The sequence below is a fragment of the Hypanus sabinus genome, chromosome 15 (assembly GCF_030144855.1).
Source record: "Hypanus sabinus isolate sHypSab1 chromosome 15, sHypSab1.hap1, whole genome shotgun sequence".
Classification (NCBI taxonomy): Eukaryota; Metazoa; Chordata; class Chondrichthyes; order Myliobatiformes; family Dasyatidae; genus Hypanus; species Hypanus sabinus.
The window spans coordinates 89,402,922-89,421,018 of record NC_082720.1 but is presented as its reverse complement, the minus strand read 5'-3'; the positions used below and the strand labels follow the sequence as shown (position 1 = coordinate 89,421,018).

The 18,097-nt window shown below is 45.0% G+C and overlaps 1 protein-coding gene across 2 annotated transcripts in view; it reads left to right on the top strand.

The window, feature by feature from the left end:
• Positions 1–18,097, top strand: part of mgat4b (alpha-1,3-mannosyl-glycoprotein 4-beta-N-acetylglucosaminyltransferase B) — a 305,024-nt gene that overhangs the window by 242,995 nt on the left and 43,932 nt on the right. For both annotated transcript variants that reach the window (XM_059990693.1, XM_059990694.1), the window contains exon 10: positions 2,618–2,725. In XM_059990693.1, coding sequence (XP_059846676.1) covers positions 2,618–2,725 — 108 coding nt within the window. The remainder of the gene's footprint in view (positions 1–2,617; positions 2,726–18,097) is intronic.

Sequence of the window (18,097 nt, the reverse complement as noted above, 5' to 3'; positions counted from 1 at the left end):
TTAGCCATGATAAAATGGCAAGGCAGATCCAATAGGCCGAATGGCCTAATTCCGCTGTTATATCTTGTGGTCTAGGTTAAAAGGTCGGAACAGCATTGTGGGCCGTAGTGCCTGTGCTCTGCTCTACTCTTCTATGTTATAAAGAATTTGAAGCACAAAACTTCTGATTCTGTTGCAAATGCTGACCATCAATACTACAATAGGGTTTTGCCTTCCAATCTCATTCATGTCAGTCTACATAAGAGTTACAGTGTGGGAGGACAAATCGAGCGATTCTCTCACTTTTTGCATCTCAGTTGATCAAAACATTTTCTTTTAGCCTCAGCTGGATTGTGCAGGGCAGGAGATTGTAGTCACACTGATCTGATTTCAGTCTCAGTTACTGCTGCTCTGAATTCATTGGGGGCGTTTATCTCGTCTCTACCGGGCTGGCAATCAGATAAATCTGTTTGAAATGAGCGACTGAACCATTGTTAGAGACAGTCTGAAACCCTGTTTGCAAGACAACTGAGATTTATGTTAGTGCAGGATTGTTTGAAAAGAAGGGCAGCATGGTAACGTATCGCTTTATAGTGCCAGTGACCCAGGTTCAATTCCTGCCACAGTCTGTAAGAAGTTTGTACGTCCTCCCTGTGACCTCCTTCAAACATTGTCATTGTACATTGTAAAGCATTGGTATCGTATAAAATGACGTTAGCAACTGATCCATTCTGGCTCTGAGTTTGGTCACGCTGCTTCAGGTGTTTTATGTTATCTTTGTGCTTAACGTTTACATGGTAGTTGATAGATTGGCAGGGCCATTTTCAGAGGAGCAGTAGCAAAGGCATTTATTAACTTTATTACCAACATTATTTATTGCCAAATACTTATTACCAAAGTAAATATATGTCACCGTATACAACCCTGAGATTCATTTTTTGTGGGTATTCACAGTAAATACAAGAAACATAATAGAATCAATGGAAGACCGTACCCAACAGGATGGACAGGTGATCAGTGTGCAAAGGACAACAAATACAGAAGAAAAAAGGAAATAACAATGAATAAATAAGCAATAAATGTGGAGAACATGAGATGAAGAGTCCTCGTAAGTGAGTCCATAGGTTGGAGGAACAGTTCAGTGAAGTTATCCCATTTGATTGGGATAACTGGTCCCAAGACAGATCCTCTGAAATGATAATGGTGATGAGGGTTGGCTCATAGACCTCTGGTTTCCTTCTCTTGAACTCAGTAATCAGCTCCTTGATCTTTCTGACGTTGAGCAAGAGGTTGTTATGGCACCACTCAGTCAGATCTCCCTCCTAAATGCTGATTCAGCCAACAAAGTGTTATCATCAGCAAACTTGGATATGGCATTGAAGCTGTCCTTAACCACACAGTCATTAGTGTAAAGTGAGTAGAGCAGGGCACTAAGCACACGGTCTTGTGGTGCAGCTGTGCCAATCGAGATCGTGGAGATGCTGTGGCCTGCAAGTGAGGAAATCAATGATTGAGTTGCACAAGATTTAACTAGTTGAGGAAGGTGATAAATTATTTTTATCACAGCTGGTGTGTTGGACTGCTCTGCCTGAAGAGAGGAAAGCAGGTTCATCATCAAAAGTGGCAGATGGTGTTCAACCCAAAGAGTTTACTGTGTAAGGTTGAACTTGAAAGGAGCACACAGAGTTAATGGCAAGATTCTTAGCAGTATGGAGGAATAGAGGGATCTTGGGATTCACATCCATTGATCCCTCAAAGTTCCCATGAAAGTTGATAGGGTAGTTAAGAAGGCATATGGTGTTTTGGTCTTCATTATTTGGGGAAGAATTGAGTTCAAAAGCTGCTAGATAATGATGAAGCTCTGTAAAACTCTGGTTAGATCTCGCTTGGAGTTTTGTGTTCAATTATGAGAAGGATATGGAAGCTTTAGAGAGGGTGCAAAGAAGATTTTCCTGGATTAGAGAGCATGTCTTATGAAGATAGATTGTGTGAGCTAGGGCTTTTCTCTTTGGAATGAAAGAGGATGAGAGGTGACTTGACAGAGGTGTACAACAAGATACGAGGTTTAGAAAGAGAGGACAGCCAGAGACTTTTTTTCTCAGGGTGGAAATGGATAAAATGAGGGAGCATAATTTTAAGATAATTGGAGGAAAGTATAGGAGGGATGTCGGAGGTAGGTATTTTACACAGAGAATGGTGGGTGCCTGGAACGTGCTGCCAGGGGTGGTGATAGAGGCAAATACATTTGGGGATAGGTACACGGATGACAGACCATGTGGATTTCCTCCCACATCCAAATACTTGCAGGTTGTTGGGTTAATTGGCCTGGGTAAATTGCCCACAGTGTGTAGAATCTGAGGGGAGTTGTTGGGAATGTAGGGAGGGTAAATGGATTGGGCTGAGATCGCTAGTTAGTGGCCAGCACAGAAGGGCCTGTGTCCTCCCCTGTCTCCCTCCTCCACCACATTCCTCCATCTCATTCGCCTTTGTCTGTTTACGCACCTTCTGTTCTCAGGAACAGCTTCATCCCCTCTGTCACCCGATTACTGATTTTTAAAAATCCATCCTGACAATGAACAAACATCAGAGGTGCAATCAGAAAAGGATTTATTTCTGTCTCTTTCTCTCGTTCTTCCAGAAACACTGTGACCGACAGAAGGCAAACCTTCGAATCCGTTTCAAGCCCTCCCTCTTCCAGCATGTTGGGACGCATTCTTCACTGGCCGGAAAGATCCAGAAGTTAAAAGTAAGTTCAGCGATGTGATTTCCTATTCAGAGACCTGCTGCTGTGTCACCCAAGAGAAAGCCTGAGATGAAGAAATGGTCTTCTGGAACCCTTTCTCATTCAGAGCTGACCTGCATCGGTTCTGTAGCCCTGCATCAAGTTCACCATTCAAAATAGATTCATTATCAAAGTGCATATATGTCACCTTATACCACCCTGAGATTCATTCTCTTGCAGGCATCTACATTAAATACAAAGAAACACAATAGCGTCAAGGAAAATCCGCACACAACCGCAAAACAACATGTGCCAGTGATATTAAACCTGATTCTGATTCTGACAAAGACGGACAAATAACCAGTGTGCAAAAGATAACAAACTGCAAATACAAAATGAGAGAAAAAAAAGTAATAATAATAAATAAATAAGCACTAAGTGTCCAGTTAGCCTGTTTTGTGTAGGAGGTTCAGAAATCTGGCACAGCGCAACTGCTCCTCCTCATCATCCTCCCACTGCCACATTCCTCCTCTGTAATCTCTGATATCTGCCTGCACCCCTCTCTGACTGAGACCAGGATTCTGGTGCAAGCCTTTTGTCCTGAATTTCCTGTTTCCTCTTGACTCTGTTGCTCATGAGCTGTAGATCTTGTATCACCCACCCAAAAATGCTTTCAGAATTTTAATTGTCAGCTTTCTCTTCAGCATTGTGAAACCTGTTGGTCCTGCTATAATTCTTGCATATTTAAAAAATTTATTTATTGCGATACTGCACGGAACAGGCCCTTCCAGTCCATTGCGCCATGCCACCCAGCGATCCCCAGTTTTAACCCTAGACTAATCCCAGGAAAATTTACAATGACCAATGAACCTACTAACCAGTCTGTGTTTGGAATGTGGAAGGAAATGGGAGCAGCCAGAAAAATCCACACGTGCAGACTCATTACAGATAACAATGGAACTGAACTCTGATGCTCTGTAATGTAATAGCATCGTGCTAACTGTGGCACCCACCATCTTCACCTCCAGTCCTTTATCCTGCTCTTGTAAAAAGAAAACCAAGCATGTTCTCTTGCTGATCTCCATGTAACAGGCCGTGCTCTCTTTGAGCTGCTGACATTAGGAAGGTGGTAGAGAAGCCACAGGACCTACACTACCAGGTTCAGGAGCACTTATTACCCCTTAGCCAGAGGGGTTAACTTCACTCAACTTACTGAACTGTTCCCCACAACCTATGGACTCACTTTCAAGGATTCTTCATCTCATGTTGTCGAGATGTAGGCATAAGACATAGGAGCAGAATTATGCCATTTGGCCCATCAAGTCTGCTCCACAATTCAATCATGGCTGATCCTTCCCCCCACCCCCTCAGCTCCACTCCCCTGCCTTCTCCCCATAACCTTTGATACTGTGGCCAATCAAGACCTATCAGTCCCCGCCTTAAATACACCCAATAACCTAGTCTCCACAGCTGCCTGTGATAACAAATTCCACAAATTCACCACCCTCCGGCTAAAGAAATTTCTCCGCATCTCTGTTTTAAATGGATGCCCCCTATCCTGAGACTGCACCCCTCTTCTCCTAGACTCCTGCACCATAGGAAACATTCTTTCCACATCTACTCAGTCTAGGCCTTTCAGCATTTAAAAGGTTTCATTGAGATTCCCCCTTCTCCTTATAAATTCCAGCAAGTACAAGCCCAGGGCCATTAAATATTCCTCATATGATAATCCTTTCATTCCTGGAATCATCCTTGTGAACCTCCTCTGAGCATCTCTAATGCCAGCACGTCCTTCCCTAGATAAGGAGCCCAAAACTGTTCACAATACTCAAGGTGAGGCCTCACCAGTGCCTTGTAAAGCCTCAGCATCACATCCCTGCTCTTGTATTCTAGACTCTTGAAATGATTGCTAACATATGGGAGGCAAGGTTTGAGGGTTCGCACAACATTGTGGGCCGAAGGGCCTGTAATGTGCTGTACTACTCTATATTCTATGTTCCATTATATTTGTTTTCCTCACCACCAATTCTGTCTGCAAGTTAACCTTCAGGGTGATCTGCACAAGGACTCCCAAGTCTCTTTGCATCTCAGATTTTTGGATTTTCTCCCCATTCAGAAAATAGTCTGCACATTAATTTCTTCCACCAAAGTGCATGACCAACATTGTATTTCATTTGCCACTTTCTTACCCATTCTCCTAATCTGTTTAAGTCCTTCTGCAGTCATTTTGTTTCCTCAACACTACCTACACCAATCTTCAATTCATCTGCAAACTTGGTAACAAAGCCTGGATGAGTATGCTGCTGTTGTTACCGACTTCATTAAAACTTGTGTGGATAAGTGTGTGCCCACAAAGACTTACTGTACATTCCCAAACCAAAAGCCATGGATGAACCAGCAGGTCTGTCATCTGCTGAAGGCCAGATCTGTGGCGTTCAAGTCTGGCGACCCAGGCCTGTACCAGAAAACCAGGTATGATTTGCGGAGGGCTATTTCAAGGGCAAAGAGACAATTTCGAATGAGGTTAGAGGTGATATTGGATACACGGCAACTCTGGCGGGGCCTGCAAGACTTTACTTCCTACAAAGCAAAAACCCAATAGCATGAATGGCAGCGATGCTTCACTACCAGATGAACTTAACGCCTTCTATGCCCACTTTGAAAAAGAGACATCTACAGCTGTGAAGATCCCTGCTGCACCATATGATCCCGTGATCTCCATTTCAGAGGCCGATGTTAGACTATCTTTCGAGAGAGTGAACCCTTGAGAGCTCTGAAAACCTGTGCCAACCATCTAGCGGGAGTATTCAAGGATATTTTCAACCTCTCACTGCAACTGGCAGAAGTTCTCACTTGTTTCAAAAAGGCAGCAATCATACCAGTGCCTAAGAAGAATAATGTGGGCTGCCTTAATGACTATTGCTCATTAGCACTCACATCGACAGTGATGAAATGCTTTGAGAGGCTGATCATGACTAGACTGAACTCCTGCCTCAGCAAGGACCTGGACCCATTGCAATTTACCTATCGCCACAATAGGTCAAGGGCGGACACAATCTCAGTGGCTCTCCACATGGTTTTAGACCACCTGGACAACACAAACACCTACGTCAGGATGCTGTTCATCGACTAGAGCTCAGCATTTAATACCATCATTCCCACAATCCTGATTGAGAATTTGCAGAACCTGGGGACCTCTGTACCTCCCTCTGCAATTGGATCCTCGACTTCCTAACCGGGAGACCACAATGTGTGCGGATTAGTGATAATGTATCCTCCTCACTGATGATCAACACTGGTGCACCTCAGGGGTGTGTGCTTAGCCCACTGCTCTACTCTCTATACTGTATACACATGACTGTGGCTAGGCATATCTCAAATACCATCTATAAATTTGCTGACGATACAGCCATTGTTGGTAGAATCTCAGGTGGTGACGAGAGGGCGTACAGGAGTGAGATATGCCAACTAGTGGAATGGTGCCACAGCAACAACCTGGCACTCAATGACAGTAAGACGAAAGAGCTGATTGTGGACTTCAGGAGGGTAAGACGAAGGAACACATACCAATCCTCATAGAGGGATCAGAAGTGGAGAGAGTGAGCAGCTTCAAATTCCTGGGTGTGAAGATCTCTGAGGATCTAACCTGGTCCCAACATATCAATGTAGTTATAAAGAAGGCAAGACAGCGGCTATACTTTATTAGGAGTTTGAAGAGATTTGGCATGTCAACAAATGCAGTCAAAAACTTCTATAGTTGTACCATGGAGAGCATTCTGACAGGCTGCATCACTGTCTAATGAGGAGGGGCTACTGCAAAGGACCAAGAAAAGTTGCAGAAGGTTGTATATCTAGTCAGTTCCATCTTGTGTACTAGCCTACAAAGTACCCAGGACATCTTTAGGGAGCAGTGTCTCAGAAAGGCAGCGTCCATTATTAAGGACCTCCAGCACCCAGGGCATGCCCTTTTCTCACTGTTATCATCAGGTAGGAGGTACAGGGACACACTCAGCAACTCAGGAACAGCTTCTTCCCCTCTGCCATCCGATTCCTAAATGGACATTGAATCTTTGGGCACTACCCCACTTTTTTTTAATATACAGTATTTCTGTTTTCAAACTTTTTTTAATCTATTCAATATACTTAATGGATTTACTTGTTTATTTATTATTGCGTTTTATTTTAATATTTTTTCTTTCTCTGCTAGATTACGTATGGCATTGAACTGTTGCTGCTAAGTTAACAAATTTCACATCACACGCAGGTGATAATAAACCTGATTCTGATCTATTCCATCATCTAAATCATTGATATACAGCATAAAAAGAAGTGGTTCCAACACCGATCCCTGTGGAACACCACTAGTTACTGGCAGTCAACCGGAAAAGAACCCTTTTATTCCCACTCACTGCCTCCGACTGATCAGCAAATGCTCCAACCACGCCAGTAACTTTCCTGTAATACCACGGGCTCTTAACTTGGTAAGCAGCTCATGTGTGGCACCTTGTCAAAGGCCTTCTGAAAATCCAAATATACAATACCCACTGCATCCCCTTTAATTATCCTACTTGTAATCTTAATATATTGTTTATTTTTATTTTTGTTCTTTTTGTATTTGCAAAGTTTATCATCTTTTGCGCTTAGGTTGTTTGTCTGCCTTTGTTGCGTGTGGTTTTTCATTGATTCTATTGTGTTTCTTTGTATTTACTGTGAACCTCAGGGTTGTTAATGGTGACCTGTATGTACTTTGAATCTTTGAGCTCCAGCTGTGCTGTAGGTCCTCACTGTAATGCAACATGGTGATAGGTGTTCGGTCCAACTCATTCCTGCTGACCAGGATGCCCACTTAAACTGGTCCTATTTACCCTATTAGGCTCATATCCCTCTGAACTCTTCCTATCCAAGGTGTGGCAGCATGGTACCATAGCGATTAGCACATCACTTTAAGCGCCAGCTGTAAGATCAGGTTTTGATTCCCATTCCTGTCTGTAAGGAGTTTGTACATTCTCCCTGTGACTGCACGGGGTTCCTTCAGGTGCTCCAGTTACCTCTCTTATTCCAAAGACATACGGGTTCCAGTTACTAAGTTGTGGGCATGTTGCGTTGGTGCTGGAAGCATGGCGTCACAGACAGGCTGCCCAGCACAATCCTTGCTGCTTTGCTCAAATGCAAATAGAGCAATTTACTGTACGTTTCGATATACATGTGATAAATAGAACTATTCTTCATATTAATTTTACCTGCCCAAGTGCCTGTTCAATGTTGTTATTGTAGCTGCCACAGCCACTGCTGGCTTATTCCATATAGTGACCACACTCAGGGAGAAGTTATCTTTCAACTGCCTTTTAAATCTGCCACTTTAACCTTTTCCCTTTAGCTTTTGATTCCCTTTCTCTGGAAAGAAGTCTGTGTTCACCCTCCCTATATTGTTCTATGATTCATAGCACTACAACACCAAAACAGGCCCTTTGATCCATCTAATCCATGCAGAACAATTTTATTCTGACTGGACCCATTGACCCATACCTAAACCATCGCCCTCATGCCCCTCCCATCTATGTACTTATCCAAACCTCTCTTAAATGTTGCAATCCAACTTGCATCCACCACTCATGCTGTCAGCTCATTCCACCCTCTCAGTGAATTTCCTGCTCTTGTTTCCCTTAAACATTTCACCTTTCACTCTTAACCCTCACCTCTAGTCTCACCCAGTCTCAGTGGGAAAATGCCTGCTTGCATTTACCCTACCTATGCCTCTCACAAACTTTGTATACCTCTATCAAATTTCCCCTCATTCTCCTGCACTCTGGGAAATAAAGTCATAACTATTCAATCTTTCCCTATAACTCAGGTCCTCAAGTCCTGACAAAGTCCTTGTAAATTTTCTCTGCACTCTTTCAATCTTAGTGATATCCTTCTTGTAGGCAGGGGACCAGAGCTGCAATCAATAGTCTAACTTTTCTCCAAACTCTTGCAATCAAGTTTAATCAATCATTTTGTTTCTAGTTATACAAAGAGTAAGCTTCCTGTTTAATCAATCACTTTAATTTTCCAGTTATACAAACAGTAAGCTCCCCGCCCAGACATCAAATCCCAATTTGATGGGTAGATAGGACTGGTTACCAGGGTGATGTGGCTGGACAGAGGAAGACTCTGCATGCGAGGGGATTGCTATAAGGTGAATCTAAACAGTTAGGTATGAGGCAGTCATCTGTTTTTTTGGTGACTCGAGGGATTCTTGCTCCCATGGAACAGACTACATGTTTAAAATTTTCACACCTACACAGTGAAGTGAGTTGTTGTCTGTGCCACCAGCTGGAACAGCCCGTCCAGTCAGATCCAGTTAAGCTCAATAGCACCCCCTATTGTGTGGTGCTGGATTTGCAGCCACTTGACAGATGAGGGAAACTTCAAAGTTCAAAGCTAACTTCATTATCAAGTACATATATGTCACCATATATAAACCTGAAGTTCCTTTTCCTGTGGGCATATTCATCAAACCTATAGAATAATAACTATAACAGGATCAACGTAAGATAAACCAGAGATCAGATAACAAACTGCAAATGCAAAAATAAGTAAATGGCAATAAATAATGAGAACATGAGCTAACAAAAACAATCTTTAAAGTGAGATTACTGGTGTGGGAAGATCTCAGTGGATGGGCAACTGAGTGTAGTTATGCCCTTATGTTCCAAGAGTCTGATGGTTGAGGGGTAGTAACTGGTTTTGAACCTGGTGCTGCTCCTGTACCTTCTACCCAGCAACAAGAAAAGAGCATGGCTTGGATGGTGGGGATCTCTGATTAGGCATGCTGCTTTCTTCCGACAGTGTTTCATGCAGACCTGCTCAATGGTTAGGAGGGCTTTATCTGTGATGTATTGGGCCAAATCCACTAGCTTTTGTAGGATTTTCTGTTCAAAGGCATTGGGGTTCCATACCAGGCCATGATGCAGCCAATCAATACACTGTCTACTACACATCTATAAAAAGTCTTTCATAGAATACTACAACACAGTCAATGCCAAGCTGTCATTCTGCCTGGTCCCATACACCTGCACTGGGACCATGGCTCTTCATATTCCTGTCATCCATGTACCTATCTAAACTTACATTAGATGTTACAATTGAGCCGGCATCCACCTCTTGCGTTGGCAGCTCATTCCACACTCTTACTGTTCTGAGTGAAGAAGTTTCCCCTCAGGTTCCCCTTAAGTATTTCACCTTTTACTCTAGTTCTGGTCTCACCCAACCTCAGTGGAAAAAGCCTGCTTGTAGTTCAAAGTAAATTTATTATCAAAGTACATATATGTTACCATATACAACCCTGAGAATCATTTTCTTGCAGGCATACTCAACAAGTCCTAGAGTCAATGAAAGGCCATACCCAACAAATTTCTAAGGAAGTAGAGATGCTGCAGTGCTTTCTTCATAATTGCACTTACTGTATGTGCTGGGCCCAGGGCAGATTCTCTGAAATGATAACACCGAGGAATTTAAAGTTGCTTATCCTTTCAGCCACTGATGCCCACCCCCCTCCCCCCCCGATGAGGACTGGCTCATGGATCTCCAGTTTTCTCTTCCTGAAGTCAATAATCAGTTCCTTGGTCTTGCTGACATTGAGTAAAAGTTGTTGTGGCACCACTCAGCCAGATTTTCGATCTCCCTCCTATATGCTGATTTGTTACCACCTTTGATTGAGCAATGAGGCTGTGCTTAGCCTAGGAGTCATGTGTAAAGTGAATAGAGAAGCATACAGCCTTGTGGTGCACCTGTACTAATGGAGATTGTGGGGAAGATGTTGTTGCCAATCTAAACTGACTGGAGTTTGCGAGTGATGAAATCAATGATCCAATTGCCCAGGAAGGTATTTGAGAGCAAGGTATTGAAGCTTATTGATTAGTGTTGACAGATTGATGGTATTGAATGCTAAGCTGTGGCCGATAAAGAGCATCCTGATCTTTGCTGTCCAGATGTTCCAGGGCTGAGTGAAGAGCCATTGAAACTGCATTTCCTTTTGACCTGTTGTGCCAGTAGGCAAATTGAAGCAGATCAAAGTTGCTTTTCAGTCAGGAGTTTGTATATTCCATCGTTGACCTCAAAGCTCTTCATTACAGTAGAACAAGTGCTATTGGATGATATTCATTGAGGAATGTTCCCGCGTTCTTCTCGGGCACCGGTATAATCGAAGCAGGTGAGTGCCTTAGTCTGCTGATCTTCCAGCAAGATGGTGGCATGACGAGTCACAGTGGCTTCTATGAGGTCAACAAAAGGTGATGCCATCCTACTGATGACAAGATCCTGCTCTATATTAATGATTGCAGGTCTACACCGTCAGTGAATTGCTTGCTGGCAGAGATAATGAAGGAGCTGCACCACAAGCTGCTGCCTGAGTGAATCAAGGTTCACAGTCAAGTAGCGAGTGGCTGTCAAGGTCACTTTTCTTGAGGTCTCAAGACCCCTTTGGACTTCGTTAATCTGGTACGCTGCAAGTTCGAATCACTGAATTTTTGGATGCGAGCGGGGCGGATGGAGGCGGCCTAGTCCTCAGTTGTAGCAGCGACCAGGCCTGCAGCCTCAGTGCCGCCACCCGGAGTGAGGGGACAAAGCTGTACGGTGTCCAAAATGGAGTCAGAGCTGCCCTCCCAGGGTTTCGCTCAGCAGAACACATGCTCTTGTGTGGCTGACTGCAAATTTATTTTAGCTGCACTCAATAAACATAGCTTCAACTTTCAGGGCCACTTGCTTGACTGGGGGCGGCATAGCACAGTTGTGACGACTGAAGATTTAAAATGGACTGAGGGATCTGGACTATATACGCACTGTATATATTTACCTGGTTCTGTTTTTACTGACATTCTATACGTGCTTGTGTACGCGATGACTAGGCTTCAAAGCAATGGTGTTGCTTAGCAGACGTCAGCCAGTTGACAGATGATATCGGTGGGTCTGGACTCTTATTACGTGTCTGTGATCTTATGTGTGTTTACTGTGAATGACTGTCGGTAATAGGCATTTTACACCTTGACCCTGTAGTAACATTGTCTTGTTTGGCACAACTCATGTATGATTATACGACAATTAAACTTGAATTGAATTGAATTGATGTAAAAGTTAAAGATCTAGAAACATAGAAACAGAAAATAGGTGCAGGAGTAGGCCATTCGGCCCTTCGAGCCTGCACCGCCATTTAGTATGATCATGGCTGATCATCCAACTCAGAACCCTGTACCTGCTTTCTCTCCATACCCCCTGATCCCTTTAGCCACAAGGGCCATATCTAACTTCCTCTTAAATATAGCCAATGAACCAGCCTCAACTGTTTCCTGTGGCAGAGAATTCCACAGATTCACCACTCTCTGTGTGAAGAAGTTTTTCCTCATCTTGGTCCTAAAAGGCTTCCCTTTATCCTTAAACTGTGACCCCTCGTTCTGGACTTCCCCAACATTGGAAACAATCTTCCTGCATCTAGCCTGTCCAATCCCTTTAGAATTTTATACATTTCAATAAGATCCCCCCTCAATCTTCTAAATTCCAGTGAGTATAAGCCTAGTTGATCCAGTCTTTCTTCATATGAAAGTCCTACCATCCCAGGAATCAATCTGGTGAATCTTCTCTGTACTCCCTCTATGGCAAGAATGTCTTTCCTCAGATTAGGGAACCAAAACTGCACACAATATTCTAGGTGCAGTCTCACCAAGGCCTTGTACAACTGAAGTAGAACCTCCCTGCTCCTGTACTCAAATCCTTTTGCTATGAATGCCAACATACCATTTGCCTTTTTCACTGCCTACTGTACCTGCATGCCCACCTTCAATGACTGGTGTACAATGACACCCAGGTCTCGTTGCATCTCCCCTTTTCCTAATCGGCCACCGTTCAGTTAGTAATCTGTTTTCCTGTTCTTGCAACCAAAGTGGATAACCTCACATTTATCCACATTAAATTGCATCTGCCATGAACTTGCCCACTCACCTAACCTATCCAAGTCATCCTGCATCCTCTTAGCATCCTCCTCACAGCTAACACCGCCGCCCAGCTTCGTGTCATCCACAGACTTGGAGATGCTGCATTTAATTCCCTCATCTAAATCAATAATATATATTGTAAACAACTGGGGTCCCAGCACTGAGCCTTGCGGTACCCCACTGGTCACTGCCTGCCATTCTGAAAAGGTCCCGTTTACTCCCACTCTTTGCTTCTTTGCTTCTCTATCCACATCAATACCATGTGCTTTAAGTTGCACACTAATCTCTTGTGTGGGACCTTGTCAAAAGCCTTTTGAAAATCTAAATATACCACATCCACTGGCTCTCCCCATCCACTCTTCTAGTTACATCTTCAAAAAATTCTATAAGATTCGTCAGACATGATTTTCCTTTCACAAATCCATGCTGACTCTGTCCGATGATTTCAGCTCTTTCCAAATGTGCTGTTATCACATCTTTGATAACCAACTCTAGTATTTTCCCCACCACCGATGTCAGACTAACCGGTCTATAACTCCCCGGTTTTTCTCTCCCTCCTTTTTTAAAAAGTGGGGTTACATTAGCCACCCTCCAATCCTCAGGAACTAATCCAGAATCTAAGGAGTTTTGAAAAATTATCACTAATGCATCCACTATTTCTTGGGCTACTTCCTTAAGCGCTCTGGGATACAGACCATCTGGCCCTGGGGATTTATTTGCCTTTAATCCCTTCAATTTACCTAACACCACTTCCCTACTAACATGTATTTCCCTCAGTTCCTCCATCTCACTAGACCCTCGGTCCCTTACTATTTCCGGAAGATTATTTATGTCCTCCTTTAGTGAAGACAGAACCAAAGTAGTTATTCAATTGGTCTGCCATGGTCTGAGTGAACACTCTAGCCAGTTGATCAATGCAGGTCTTTAGTACTTAGCCAGGTACCCCAGCTGGGCTGGATGCTTTCCATGGGTTCAGTCAATAGACAGAATCAGAATCAGACTTTAATCGCCAAGTACCTGTGCACATACAAGGAACTTACTTCCAGCAGATGTTGTCTCTCTGCTCATAACAATAATAATGATAAATATAAATGAAAATATAGATTATACATACAGGTAGTGCAATCCAAGTAATAGTTAGCCGACAGTTAACCGGCAGTTAACTGTTCAGCAAAGTGACCGCAGTAGGGAAAAAACTTCTCCAGTGCCTATTAGTCTCAGTCTGGAGGGATCTGAAGCGCCTACCAGACGGAAGCAGTTCAAACAGTCCGTGCGCAGGATGGAAGGAGTCCTTTATGATGTTCCCCGCCCTCTTCTTCAACCTGGAAGAGTACAGGTCCACAATAGAGGGCAGGGAGGCTCCAATGATGCGCTCGGCAGTCCTCACTGTGCGCTGTAGTCTGGTTCTATCCTGCTTGGTGGCGGCTCCAAACCACACAGTGATGGAGGTGCACAGGACAGACTCAATGACTGCAGTGTAGAACTGCAGCAGCAATTCCTGAGGCAGACCATATTTCCTCAAGAGCCGCAGGAAGTACATCCGCTGCAGGGCCTTCTTCAGGATGGAGCTGATGTTCTGCTCCCACTTCAGATCCTGAGAGGTGGTGGTTCCCAGGAACCTGAAGTTCTCCACGGTGGACACAGGGCTGCTGAGGACTGTGAGGGGGGACATAACGGAGGGATGTCTCCTGAAATCCACTATCATCTCCTTTGTCTTGAGCGTGTTCAGCTCCAGATTGTTCCGACTGCACCAGAGCGCCAGTTGGTCCACCTGCTGTCGATATGCAGACTCATCACTGTTCTGGATGAGTCCGATGACGGTGGTGTCGTCTACAAATTTCAAAAGCTTCACATAGCGGTTGGAGGAGATGCAGTCATTGGTGTAGAGGGAGAACAGCAGTGGAGAGAGGACACACCCCTGGGGGGCACCGGTGTTGGTGATTCGAGTATCCGAGGTGACCTGTCCCATCCTTACCTGCTGACTTCTGTTGGTCAGGAAGCTGTAAATCCAATCACAGGTGGCACAGTGAGGTGAGACAATTTGGAGCAGAGGGTATGAGGGACGATGGTGTTAAATGCCGAACTGAAATCCACAAACAGCATCTGAGCATAGGTCCCAGGATGATCCAGATGTTGCAGGATATAGTGCAGTCCCAGGTTGACTGCATCATCTACTGACCTATTTGCCCGGTAGGCAAACTGCAGGGGATCCAGCAGGCTGCTGGTGAGGGTCTTCAGGTGGTTCAACACCAAGCGTTCAAAGGATTTCATGACCACAGATGTCAGTGCGACAGGTCTGTCGTCGTTCAGTCCTGTGATGGTGGGTTTCTTGGGGACCGGGATGATGGTAGAGCGCTTGAAGCAAGTCAGAACCTCACTCAGCTCCAAAGATCTATTAAAGAGCTGAGTGAAGATGGGAGCCAGCTGATCAGCACAGGCTCGTAGACGGCGGGGGGGGGGGGGGGGGGGGGGAGACCCCATCTGGGCCTGGAGATTTTCGGGTCTTAAGTCGCTGGAACAGTCGACATACTTCTCCTTCACTGATTCTGAGCTGTGATCTAGGGGGGCTGGGCAGAGATGGTGGGGAGGTGATTGCAGTGATTGGGGGATGAGTGCCATCGAGTGATGGTCGAGGGAAGGCAGGAAGAGAGACCGAAGAGGGGGGAGGGGCAGGTGTAAGATGGACCCTCTCAAATTTACAGTAAAAGGTATTAAGGTAGTCAGCCAAAGCTTTGTTAACCTCAGCGGGGGTGGGGGGGGGGCAGTGCGTCTCCTGTAGCCAGTGACCTCCTGTAGGCATCTCCGCACCGACAATGAGTCGTTAGCTGAGAAATTATTCCTCAACTTTTCGGAGTAGAGCCGCTTGGTCACTCTGATTTCTCTGGTCAGTGCATTTCTGGTCAACCTGTACAGGGCCCTATTCCCACTCCTGTGGGTGTCCTCCTTAGCTTGGCGAAGATGTCTGAGTTTGGGGGTAAACCATGGCTTATTGTTGGCGATGGTCCGGAAAGTTTTTGTGGGTACACATGCATCCTCACAAAAACTGATGTAGGATGTCACAGCGTCTGTCAGTTCATGTATATTGGTGGCTGCAGCTTCAAAGACACCCCAGTCAGTGGTGTCAAAACAGTCCTGAAGTTGCTGTTTAGCCTCACTGGTCCACTTCTTCACTGTCCTCACCACAGGCTTAGCAGATTTAAGTCTCTGCCTATAGACTGGGATGAGGTAGATCAGACAGTGGTCAGAGAGTCCTAAGGCTGCATGGGGAATAGAATGGTAAGCATTATTTAGGATAGTATAACAATGGTCCAGAGTGTTACTGTCCCTGGTGGGGCAGATAACATGTTGTCTGTATTTCGGGAGTTCGTGATTCAGTTTAGCTCTGTTGAAATCTCCTAGGACGATCAACAGCGAATCTGTGTGTTCCCGTTCTAAACGCATAATATGATCAGCCAGCCGCCGAATGGCCTCGCTCACCTTGGCCTGAGGTGGAACATAAACACCGACAAGGATAAATGAGGAAAACTCTTGCGGTGAATAGAAAGGCTTACAGTTCAGAACGAGAAACTCCAGGTTCGGGTCGCAGTGTCTGTAAAGAACCTTAACGTCAGTGCACCAGCCTTCATGGATGTAAAAACAGATTCCACCACCCCTTGATTTCCCCGATAACTCCGTGACGCGGTCCGCTCGCAGCAGCTGGAAGCCGGGGACGTGCAGACCTCCGTCCGGAACGGAATCACCGAGCCACGTTTCAGTGAAACAAAGAGCCGCAGAATTCGCAAAGTCAGAAGAAGCAGCTCGTCCAACTTATTAGGAAGAGAGCCAACGTTGGCGAGGTGTATCGCTGGGAGCGCAGTGCAGAATCCCCGCAGTCTCAGTTTAACAAGCGCACCGGCTCTCTTCCCTCGTTTACGACTCTTCCATAATCCATACAGAGCCGCTGCTCCGCCGACCAAGATCTCAGAAAAACTATTCGGGTCAGAGTGGAAAGTTGGAAGGTAGTTGTTAATGAGCTGCCTGGTGTTCAGGAGCTCATCCCTGCTGAATATGACTGAATCCGCTTGAACAAAAACAATAAAAAGACACAAAAACACACAAAAAGTCAGAGAGCTTGGCACCGAGGCCGCCATCTGCGGCGCCATTTTAGAATTCAGTAGGTGCAGGAGTAGGCCATTCGGCCCTTTGAGCCAGCACTGCCATTCAATGTGATCATGGCTGATCATCCACAATCGGTACCCCGTTCCTGCCTTCTCCCCATATCCCTTGACCCCGCTATCTATAAGAGCTCTATCGAACTCTTCCTTGAATGCATCCAGAGACTCGGCCTCCACTGCCTTCTGAGGCAGAGCATTCCACAGATCCACAACTCTCTGGGTGAAAAGATTTTTCCTCAACTTTGTTCCAAGTGGCCTACCCCTTATTCTTAAACTGTAGCCTCTGGTTCTGAACTCCCCCAACATCGGGAACATGTTTCCTTCTTCTAGCGTGTCCACTCCCTTAATAATTTTATTTGTTTCAATCAGGTCCCCTCTCATCTTTCTAAATTCCAGTGTATATTCCAGTCTCCTGAAGAATGCTGTTATTTCGGCCTCAGTAACTGAAAGCACAGGGTGGGAGTTTGTGAAGGTTCCTCCGTGTTTTGACAGTCAAAGCAAGCATTGAAGGCATTGAGCTCATCTGAGAGAAAAGCCTTGTTGTCACCTATGTCACTTCATTTCATTTTGTAAGAAGTGGTGGTATTCAACCCTGCCGGAATTGTTGAGCTTCCTTCAGTGATTCAAGTTTGGTCTGGAATTGCCACTTCGCCTGTGAGATGGCTTTTGGAGATCATACTTGGATGTCTTGTATCTTGCTTGGTCACCAGACCTGAATGCCACCGATCTGGCTCTCAGCAGATTGCCGATCTCATGGTCCATCCAGGGTTTCAAATTGGGGAAGATTGAATGATTTTGCGGGGACTCACTCATCTATAACTGTTTTTATAAAGTCTGGGACAACTGTGGTATATTCAGTTAGATCCTCTCATGAGTCCTTGGATATGGCCCGGTCCACCAACTCAAAGCAATCTCGTTGCCACTGTTTTGCCTCACACAACCACCTCTTTGTTGTGCTTATTTCTGGGGTTTGCTCTTTAGCCTCTGCCTATATGTACATAGGAGAAGGATAGCCAAGTGATGTGCTCAGACTGATGGTTTGAGATGTGTCTATTTTAATATAAGAAGCATCATGAACAAAGTGGATGAGCTTAGAGCGTGGATCAGTACCTGGAGCTATGATGTTGTGGCCATTACAGAGACTTGGATGGTGCAGGGGCAGGAATGGTTACTCCGAGTGCCAGGCTTTAGATGTTTCAGAAAGGACAGGGAGGGAAGGCAAAGAGGTGGGGGCGTGGCACTGCTGATCAGAGATAGTGTCACGGATGCAGAAA